The sequence below is a fragment of the Polyodon spathula genome, chromosome 28 (assembly GCF_017654505.1).
Source record: "Polyodon spathula isolate WHYD16114869_AA chromosome 28, ASM1765450v1, whole genome shotgun sequence".
Lineage (NCBI taxonomy): Eukaryota > Metazoa > Chordata > Actinopteri > Acipenseriformes > Polyodontidae > Polyodon > Polyodon spathula.
This window is the reverse complement of record NC_054561.1, coordinates 7,781,673-7,793,385: the sequence shown is the minus strand read 5'-3', so window position 1 is coordinate 7,793,385 and position 11,713 is coordinate 7,781,673. Positions and strand designations below refer to the sequence as shown.

At 39.0% G+C, this 11,713-nt stretch overlaps 1 protein-coding gene across 1 annotated transcript in view; it reads right to left on the bottom strand.

Moving 5' to 3' along the window:
* The window catches only part of LOC121301939 (endonuclease domain-containing 1 protein-like), a 6,107-nt gene extending 5,576 nt beyond the window's left edge, over nt 1-531 (bottom strand). Inside the window, exon 1 of the mRNA XM_041231665.1 lies at nt 145-531. Coding sequence (XP_041087599.1) covers nt 145-450 — 306 coding nt within the window. The 5' untranslated portion in view covers nt 451-531. The remainder of the gene's footprint in view (nt 1-144) is intronic.
* Between the last annotated feature and the right edge of the window lie 11,182 nt (nt 532-11,713).

Here is an 11,713-nt window from a genome sequence, read left to right as displayed (position 1 = left end):
CACATTTTAAAACAAATACCAGCACACACTGGTACAAAATGTATCCAGGACAGGAATCTCTGGTGTGTGTTTTTGTTGGTCTGCTTGACTGTAACCCGTTCCATTGTGCTTAACTTTAATGAAAAAAACCCAAAACATACATACCTGTGGTTCATACATCCACTTAATTTTGGGACGCGTTCCCCCCTCCGGTGAAAAGATATAGGCAGAATACAGCGGAGTGCGTCGCCTCCTGTCGTACAGGCTGGCGAAGTGGTATCGGTTCCAGTAGCGCTGGCAGATCTGCGCCGTGCCGTCTCCCTCCAGTCCCGTCGGGGGGAGCTTATTGTAGAAAAACAGAGAGCATGCCGTGAACCCCCCGACCTCCGCCCTGCAAACGCACAGAGAGGCGAGAGCCACCAGCACAGGGAGGGCTAGGAGGCAGCGCGGTGCTCCGTTCAAACACTGCATTCTCCTCGTTAATGCAAACTGTTGCAAAGAGACAGAAACTGGGTGCTTGACTGCTAGCTTACGTCAACGACTTCTCTTCGTGCGAGCTAACCACACCACACTGCATCCACAGTGACAGACCGCGCAACTTCTGAACGCAAGTGTGTTTGGAACTCGTCAGAAGTGATTCAAAGTGTAGTGTGATTCAAATATCTCCCAGATATTCGAAGTGATTCAAATATCTCCCATATGATATTATAAATATCATATTGAAATTGGAGAAGGAATCTATGAAAAAGACCTAGGAGTTTTTGTTGACTCAGAAATGTCTTCATCTAGACAATGTGGGGAAGCTATAAAAAAGGCTAACAAGATGCTCGGATACATTGTGAAAAGTGTTGAATTTAAATCAAGGGAAGTAATGTTAAAACTGTACAATGCACTAGTAAGACCTCATCTTGAATATTGTGTGCAGTTCTGGTCACCTCGCTATAAAAAAGATATTGCTGCTCTAGAAAGAGTGCATAGAAGAGCGACCAGAATTATTCCGGGCTTAAAAGGCATGTCATATGCAGACAGGCTGAAAGAATTGAATCTGTTCAGTCTTGAACAAAGAAGACTACGTGGCGACCTAATTCAAGCATTCAAAATTCTAAAAGGTATTGACAGTGTCGACCCAAGGGACTTTTTCAGCCTGAAAAAAGAAACAAGGACCAGGGGTCACAAATGGAGTTTAGAAAAAGGGGCATTCAGAACAGAAAATAGGAGACACTTTTTTACACAGAGAATTGTGAGGGTCTGGAATCAACTCCCCAGTAATGTTGTTGAAGCTGACACCCTGGGATCCTTCAAGAAGCTGCTTGATGAGATTTTGGGATCAATAAGCTACTAACAACCAAACGAGCAAGATGGGCCGAATGGCCTCCTCTCGTTTGTAAACTTTCTTATGTTCTTATGTTCTTAAAGTCGAACCACCACTGTGAAACCGTTGTTAATGGAAACATGAATAGTCACACTGGGAATATTCTGGTTTCCTGCTGAACTGGTCAGTGACGGAGGAAGAGGAAGATGGACCCTAAAACCTTAATTTAACCCTTCTTTATAAACATCAAACGCACCACATCAGGTGTTCAATGTTGAACTGTATTTAATTGTCAGAATGTTAGCATGTATGAAACAGTATAGAATAATAACGTTTTCTGCTCTTCATCTTACACTCAAGGCTATTTTTAACTCATAAACGAACAGGTTTAATCACTAATCCTACCAGGATTCCCCAATTCTGCGATCACTGAAATGATTACAGAAGTCACCATTCTGCACAGATATTTGCAGAAATGTTCTTACATAGGAAACCATTTTTAAAAAAAAATATTTTAAAATCGGAAATGCAGGCATGTTGCTTTGCTGTAGTTTATTTTGGTGCCCGCAGCCAACAGCTTCCGTCTAAACCACAGGATGAATCGTGCACACAGAATATAACCGCTGAAAAAAAAACCCTTCGAACCCCTCCAGGGCCCCCTGAGTGCGTGGGCCAGGGTGCAGCGCAGCTACTGCTCCTGCTGTTGCCCTTCCTGCTGGAACTGGTCTGTACGGGGGTTGCTGTATTAATGCAACAGCAATGCCTTTCCTGGATACTAATTGAGTTTAAACACGTTCGCGTGATTCACGACCAGTTCTTGCTTTCATAATTGTCTTTTTGTCCTTAACCCTCAGATCAGCTCTGCTCTGTTTCATAGCATTTTTAATTCACAAAGTTACCATGTCAGCAGAACTTTTTCAATTTATGATACTTGGTCACCGTGACTCATGGCCCTTGACTTATCAGGGTAAGCATGTTTAAATGTGCTTTCAATGCCAATGCTTTTTACGATAGAGTACTTGTATTCCATTTTGAGATGCATTTAAAAGCGTATACTGCACTGTGCTCTTGAAAAGTCTGGACGTCTGTAAACGCATCTCCAACATCGCAGTGTAATGAACAATTGAACAAAGAACACACTCCAGTACTCAATGGAAGTCATGAAGAGGAAGCAGGATGCAAGGCTGAGTTCTCATATTCTGTACTTTGCACACAGTTTCTGGCTTGATTTACAATCCTGTTAATTACGTTATACCCTTATAAAAGTTTACCATGAAAGTACAGCAACGTTTAATAAAACCTAATGAAAGCATTGTAAAGAAGCGTGAGGCATTGTAAAGCATATTACTAAACACGGTAAACCAATGCAAATGCATTGTGTAACCATGGGAAACGCATGATAGAACTGCAGAAATACCGGGGTAAACTCTTTTAAGGGATACCTGCATGAACCTCTGAATTATTTGGTCCACTCAAGACAAGACAGACATGCGAGACACTGGGAAGTGTGATGGTGTCAGAATGTGTCTACTGTCATTCATATCCATTCATCTGAGCTGTTTTTATTGTGGAACTGAAATTGTTGATATGACAAGAAACTGGGTTGGTTTCCAAGAATAATGCAATGTCTGTTCCCGGTTTAAACGTTTGACCTCATTACTCACATGGGGAACCTAAAAAAGAAGACAGATGCTTCTCAGTACAGTTCTATATGACTCAGGTCTATCACATGTTCACATGAATAGAGTGTGGACCTGTTTCTCCACAGAGTTTGCACAATGGTAGGGTTAACATATTTTGGATGTGTAACAAATAGAGATCTGGTGGCTGTTGTACTGCTGTAAGACTGTTATACATCTTTCAATTTGCATACCAGTTTAGCATAAGTGTTTTGCTGTTACTAAAACGAAGTGAGTTTATATTTTAAGTAATTTAATGACACCTACCAATTTCCAACTGGCGTTTTTCTGCTGTAAAAAAGTGGTATGATTGTATTTGAAGTACTTTCAAAGTTTCTGACAGGTGTTTCAGTGCTACAGAAGTGGTACATTTATATTTTAACTAATTCTTGTATATTACCTACTTTTCAGGCTAGGCTCAAAGTCTCATTTGCAAAGGCACTGGTCTGCTGCATAATCTGTGTGCTGATATGCTCCTTACTTGCTCTGGGACAGTAACTTTATTTTGTACTGGAGGAAAGCAAGGCCCTGTTATGTGATTATGTATTCAGGTTATTATTTGTATGTTAACGATACACCACATGCATACATTTCAACGTTTTTTTGTAATGAGAGCCAGACGGTATTTTGGAACCGAAGGGGCCACACTATGGTAAATATTAATTTATCAACGAAGAATTGCAAGTTCACTTAATTGAGCGTGTACATTTACAGCATGCTAAATAATTTGGCTTTCTAAGTAAAAGCTGCTTATCAGGTGCAAAGAAAAATAAACAATTTGCCAAATTACAAGACCAGCAATTGTACTGAAATGAAAGTACTAATGTTATTGATCGTATGAAATGTTTTAAAAATACATGCACACTTTTCCTTTCGATAGTTTCTTTGTCACCACGATCCCTAAAAGATTAGTTAATTGGCTGTGTATTCTAATATTAAAAGTATTAATACAACATCAATTATACCTTTTCATACAATTTTAGATGTTGAAAAGTTATATGGGGGAAGTGATTTCGACGCTGAACTGAAATGTGTATTTCATTCATAGAAGCTGAATGAACCTGTTCAGTTGTTTGTATTTTGAATCTCAGCTGTTTTACGATTTAGGTTTTGTTATATTTACTACCTGTTTGACTATTAACTCAGGTAGTCACTGTGTATCTAAACTGGGGAGACACGCATTTGAAGAAAAATAAATAAAAGTGAAGGTGCACCTGCGAGCACGGGACGTTTCAGACAGTATTGCAGGAGCATTACAGGAACACCCGCTCTTCACTTCCAGACCGCAGGCATGTTACTAGTTGAAGTTTAACCTGAAAAATAATGTTTATAATTATAATGATAATATTTTTGAAAGTATCACAATAAGTTAAAACAACGCGATTTTGGTAGCGTTTTTGTTTTGTTCTCAACAGTAGTAGGCTTGAATTTACAATACTAATCAACTTTGCAACAACGTGTTAAACGTGTTTTTATTGACCGTCGAGTAGTCCAACATTAAACACTGGCTATATTTTACTATAGAAAACAATGTGAACATAATGTACATTTATTAAACATCTTTATCAATAAATAATTCAATCAATAAGTTCGATAAAATCATAATGTACCATGATTCAAATGGGCACTCCCTGTATTTAGCCACGAAAATGATTTGCGCATGCGTGACCAGTAACTAGGCAACCTAACGTGAATAATAATAATAATAATAATAATAATAATAATAATAATAATAATAATAATAATAATACAACTAACACTCAAAAAATACTTTGAAGGACATTTGAACTTTTTTTTTCCTCTGAAAAATTCAAGGGTACTTGTTTTTTTGTTTTGTAACATTAACAGCTGTTTTTCAGAAAAACCAATGGTGCAATTGACAGTTTGAAGTAGAAGGTGTTGTCAATTTCGAAGTGTGTATTAACTGTCAAAACGGAATGTCCGTCCCTGACAAGTTTAACCAGTCTGTAAATTTGAGTCCAACGTCCTCTCCTGCCATCTAGTGTTCGTATTGTATATAGTGGGTTGAAAGTCTGAAGCATGATACAAATATTTAACAGTATTAAATATGTAGAGAAAAGAAAAGGGTCCAAACTTGAGTTCAAAACCTGTTTATTTATTATAATAAATGAATACCAGCTTTATACACGTGTAGAACGGTTTAATCTTGTATTTTCCACTTGCAGTTAATGCAGAGCGTAATGGTTCTCTTCCTAGCTGCTGATAAGTTAATAATAAGACATGTACTGACCTCTGGACCACAGAGCTTGCTCTTCAGTTTGATGGTAATAAACATTCTTTAAACGCGAGGTTAGCGGCTCACATCCAGACCTTGCTTTTCCATTCAGTTCAATGAGCTAAGAGTCCAAGCCAGTACAAGTACATTTCACCTCCAATAAGCAACCCCATGCGCTGTGGTATATCAAAAGCAAACCCCATGCAGTTTCTACATGCTGTACTCCTCATCGCTCCTCATCCCCTGGAATGGCAGCTGAGACCAGGGGAGCTGTGACACTAGGGGAGTCTTATACCTTCCGTTCCTCATATTTAAGTTTAGATGAGCCAAGATTTCTGCAATATTCACATACATAAACGTAAAATTGTCAATGGGTATTGTACACTTCTATCTGGCTTCATAACGTATTATTCTTAATTCCAAAATAAACACCAGATGGCAGCAAACACACACAGATATTAAAACCTGTGTTATGCTGTTGCACCAGTACAGAACTACAGCAGTTTTAAGGGTTACAATGAAATATTTCACATCCTACTAAAGCCCACATCATAATCCTACTTATGGCATATGTCACATTATGGTCATTTCATACAGCTGGAAAAATGCAGATTTTTGTTTTTTTAACAAACATATTAAAAGAACTATATAATAGTGGCAAACTGGGGTAAGCTGGCCACCTCTGGGACCTTTCATTCTGTCGTATTGTGTTGAAAGGAGAACTCTCACAGCAGAGTAAATAAAACAGGACACTCCCTGTATATTTATTTGTATTTACAAACACAAAACATGCAAAGCAAAAGCCTAACTCCTTCCAGGAGTTCTAACTAAACTTTTAACAGTTTTAACTATAACTGCTCTGCTAAGAAAACACTTGAACACGAGCAATGCAACACAATGCCTTTACACAGGTCCGACCACACGGGTCTCTCCAATGACAATAATGTGAACCAATCACATGACAGACTGAGACTATTGCCTGGTGGTGTAAGGATGTGAGGGCAATAGTTAAATCTATTTTTGCTCTTATGATGAGGTTTTAACCAATCACAGGCCAGAATTTCCAAGCACTGACAAACACACACACACACACACACACACACACACACACACACACACACACACACACGCATATATATATATATATATATATATATATATATATATATATATATATATAACTATAGTAATGAATTTGCTACCGTCGTCTTCCAGGATAATGACGTTGTATGATGTAGAATATAGGAATAATTCCAAGCAAAAACCATACTTCTAATGAAACACGCCGGGGTGTGGCTTTATTTGAAAAACAAAACAACTGCACTGATGGTGCAAACAAAACAAAAGAAAGGCCTAAACCCTTTTTGGATCTAACTAAACACTAAAGGTGTCCTTCTTTAAACGGGGACAGGCTACTCCAGTTTACCCCGAATTACACACGCCAAAAACTTCTTTCTTCTTTTTTTCCTTACTTTCGTTTCTCACCGCAAGTTCTCCTCACATTTCCCTTCCACCTACCCTCTCAACTTTACCACCTTTAACTGCCAGACAATTAAACAATGAAGTTATATGGGTGATCATTCCTGACATCAGTATGCTCCCCAAGGGCTTAATGCCTTCATATACCCTTTCCTCTATAACACCTTTTTTTCTCAACCACACTGAACATTTATTCTTTTAAACCCACGTTTGTGGTTGAACCTAATACATCAATCTGTAATAACCAATTTAAATTAATTTGTTAGCTATAATTTTACTTTTAAACATATTACATTATCTCACACTTTGTTTACTACCCAGTTGGTTTATGTTGTCTTTTCACACTTTATTATTTTAGTTTCCATCTCCACAACCTTCACCCAGATGGAGTGTGCATTCTTACACTGACACTGTGCAACACAAACACTGACACTGCGCAACACAAACACTGACACTGCAACACAAACACTGACACTGCGGAACACAAACACTGACACTGCAACACAAACACTGACACTGCAAAACACAAACACTGACACTGTGCAACACAAACGCTGACACTGCAACACAAACACTGACACTGCGCAACACAAACGCTGACACTGTGCAACACAAACGCTGACACTGCAACACAAACACTGACACTGCAACACAAACACTGACACTGGAACACAAACACTGACACTGCGGAACACAAACACTGACACTGCGCAACACAAACACTGACACTGCGCAACACAAACACTGACATAATGCCCTGATCCTGTCTCCGATGGTGATCTGGTAGGCTTGAAATAACATTATGTTTGGCGTTTGGTGTATTTAGCAAGTTGGGAGTAAAATGTGGCACGATAGGGTTAAAGAAACCTCTTCGTTTCAACCCCTTATTCTGAGGAAATCTGTGGCGTACACTTCCTGGGTGACCGCAGCAGTGTATTCTGGGTCAAAGCATGTTACAGAAGGACACACAAGACGGTAGCTTAGGAATGTTTTGTGGAAGCGCGTATGTAATTTACTTTGGTTTTTTTTTTTTTATTTATTATTATTTACAATAGTTTTGCAACCTAGAAAAAAAACAATGAGAGCCAAGCCCAACAACATTTTTCAGCAAGTGAACTTTATGAGAAAATCAAAATCCACACCAGTTTAAAAATCCAATAGAAATACAATTTGCTTACGAATCGCCACTGAACTCAGTAAGTGGTGGTGGCAGACTCTCGGGGGAATCTTCTCTCTGGTAAGGCTGATCATTTATCAGTTCCATTGCTTTCCTGTCCACACAGCCTGGCTTAGTCGACCTCCAAGCGTACATGCAATCACACGATCCGGGGAAGTCAAAAAAACACTGGGAGGGAATCGAAGCAGCAATTGAACCTTCTGGGTCAAATGGGGGTCATATTCCTTGGAAAGAGCTTTTGGTGTCAAAAAGGTTATTTATATAACTTACCGTGCCGATTTCCTTAATCACAATGCTTCCTTTTGCCCTCAGAATGGTCTGAAAGCAACGTGAGATGTACACAGACTGGCTTAAAAATTAAAGCAACCTGCTGCTAAATCCACACTGTGTGTCTCCTGACAGATTGCAAGAGTAGAAACGGGTGTGCTTGTGTAGGGTTCAAAATTTATGTGATGTGGGACACTGAAGCCTGTCTTCTGCCCATCACAGTACATTGCAGACATATGTGGGCTCGATCTGTTAGGACCCACGTGAGACCGGTCGTGCTTTCTTGTGCCACTGTTCTGCTTATGTGCCATTTTTAATTGACACTTTGGTCACGATCTGTTAAAAGATGTACCAGTTGCATAGGCATAGTCTTTTGTCTATCTAAAATGTTTTGGGGCACAGGCAATGTGATAAACATAAAGTGGAACAGACAGGCGAGCTGATGTATAGTTCCGTCTGTGACAAGCTGCCCAAACCTCAACTGGCTCAATCTTGTTCCCCCAAACATTTGAAGGTTTTAGGGAATTAAAAAAAAAAAAAAAAGAAAAGAAAAAATACTGCAAAGCATTGGTTAAAACCAAAAACAGGTTAAAAAGAGATATAGATGAACACAAATGATAAAAATGAACATTTTATTTTGAGATGTACACAAGAAAGGGGCTTTAATCATTAAAAAATGAGTAGCTTCATGGCTCCGACTCTTTGGAACTCTCTCCCAGCTTTGGTGCGTGATGCTCCCATTCTGCACTTTCCTCTGTATTAAATGTATTATGCTTTTTTTCTGAATACTGTATATAATTTATTATGCATTTCTCTATTTAAAGTATTATGCATTTTCTTGCTCAGGGTCACACAGTGAGCCTGTCAGTGGCATATGAAAGACAAGGTTTTTAAAAAATGTACACAAAAGGTTTAAAAGGTTAAAAAAAATCTTATTTTCAGGACATTTCAGGACAGCTGTTTAAAAAGAAAAGTAAACACAGTGCAGTAGACTTGTTATTATTCAAGATTTGTAGTAACAATTCTGTGGATGGTGTCATGATTATTAGAATAAAATATTAATTCCCAGAGGTTCAAGAGTTCCCAGTTTGAAGAAGAACTCTTGTTCCTTTCGTTTCCGAGCAACATGTGTTCCATAGCTTTGATTGATCACACAGACTGTGATGTCTTCAGCAGTGTGATCAGTGAGCCCACTGTTGAAGTGATGGGCTACTGGAAATGCAGTGGTGTTAATAAGAATGCTTCTTAAGTGTTCTACAAACCGGTCTGCTAAATGCCTTTTAGTTTCCCCAATATACAATTTGTTACATTTCTTGCAGATAATGCAGTAGACTATTCCTTTAGATCTACATGTTATACTTTTTAACATTAAAATGTTTGCCACAAATTTCAATAAATCCTGCACGCCTGTGCTGGTGTTTCAGCTCCAACTCCTCTGTCTTGCAATTAAGTTACCCACAAACATGACACAAGTACCTTCTCACAATACCCTTTAAATGTTGATCAATGTGAAGTAATCTTCATAAAAGGACTATATATCGATGCTCAGTTCAAATTTGCCGTTTTGTTGTTATTCTGATACAAAAAAAATGCCAAACCCCATTATAGTGAACACCCTGATATAACGAACATTTCTCCAGGTCTTGGGGGAGGGTTCGTTATAGTGAAGTTATAGTTGTATAATTTACTAAAATCTTTTTATAAAATAAGTCTGCAATTGAAGTAAACAAAAGAAAAACAACCTTTTTGTCTTTGCAGAATTAGATGCTGAGACTAGCCAACCAAATGACATTGGACTATATATAAAAACACACAAAGCTGAACAGATGCCAGCAGTGTGAGCTTTTCATGCAGTCCTGGCAGCCTCATGAGAAATACAAAGTCCCAAAGCAGAACACACCAGACAACAAAGTGAGGTCGCTCAGAAGGGAACGGCTCACACAGTTTTCTTGATTGCTTTGTTCAGTAGTTGACGATGGAGCTTATTGCAAATACGGTTTGATTTTTGGCAGAAAAACAGGAACAAATGCATAGAAACTTGTATGGTTATACACACGACCTTTAAAAATATGAGGATCAGCAGTTACAAAATGGAAAGAGAAAATCTGAATTCCTCAAAGCAGCAGTATTATTTGGCAATGGTTTAATATCTGTGATGCAACAAACTAAAACACCTGTACAGCAGCGGCTGAATACAGGCAGAAGCTTATGTAAAAACAGTGAATTTTGTGGCAAACAAAATATATCTTTAAGGGGTCACAGAGATGATGCCACATGTGATGCAAAGAATTCAACAAGCAATACTGGGAAGTGGCATGCCCTGCTAACCCTTAGAGTTGACACAGGTGAGACAATCTTGCAGGAGCACTTCAAAACAGCCAAGAAGAATGGCAAGCATCAGTCAGTCCAAGACAATGCAAAATGAAATCATTAGTATCTGTGGATCTTGGATTCAAACAAACATTGGTCAGTAATATACAGCAGTGTGGCCTATTCTCAAATCTTGCTGACGAACCCAGTGATCGAAGCAACAAAGAGCATCTGCCTCTTGTTTTACACTGTGATGAGAATCAGTATCCACTTGCTTTATACTCTCATTGTGCATCCCATCAGCTGAACCTTTGTGTAGTTAAGACTTGAAAAGTTCAAAGCATTAGCTCCACACCACCAAGCGTCAGTCCCTATTGCAGGAAAAAATACAGGAATTGATTCAAATTTGAAACTAAATAAAGTCTTGATGTATGCCAGACTAGATGGGTTTAAAGTTTTCCACGTTCTATTAATCAATACTAAATACTGTGGACTTTATCAAAGGAATTGGAGACCAAAAGTGGAATGCTGAGTCCAAAACCAAAGCCGGTGGATTTTACTATTCAATGATACATTTTGAATTCATCATGGCACTAACAGTGGCACAAGAATGTCTAGCTTTTGCTAGTGGCATCACCACCAAGTGGATGGACTGGATGTGAGCACTGCCTACTGCAGTATCGAGGATATTAAATCCGTCATATCAGATATAAGAGCAAACATTGATTTCCACCATGTAGCCTGGTTTAGTTCAGCAAGTAATCTCACTGAGAAGATTGGAACAGCAGTTACCCAGCCTATAATTTGTGGGAGACAGACACACAGATGTAACACAGAAGCAGAAACACCACAAGAATATTTTAAAAGGTCTGCCACGATTCCTTTCCTAGATCAGCTCATCTCTGAATTAGACAGCGGATGTTTCCATGGCCAGGAGAGTGCTATAAAGGGCTTCTCGTTAACACCCGGTCTGATGTGTGAATGGTGGAAAGAAACAGCTGAGCAATTGTGCCACAAATACGAACGCTGTCTCCCAGCGCTGTCCAACCGTGAAGCAGAGCTAATGCTCTGGGAGCACCTCTGGCTTAAAGCTGACAGACAAGGCTTTAAAAGACTAGGTACTGTGTAGGACACATTAAAGGCCTGTGAATCAGTGATGTACCCCTAACATCAGCAAGGCGATAAAGGTTTTAGGTTCCTTCCACATACACGTGTGAGATATCAGTGTCAGCAATCAAGAGGCTTAGGACATACATGAGAAGAACCATGAGTAT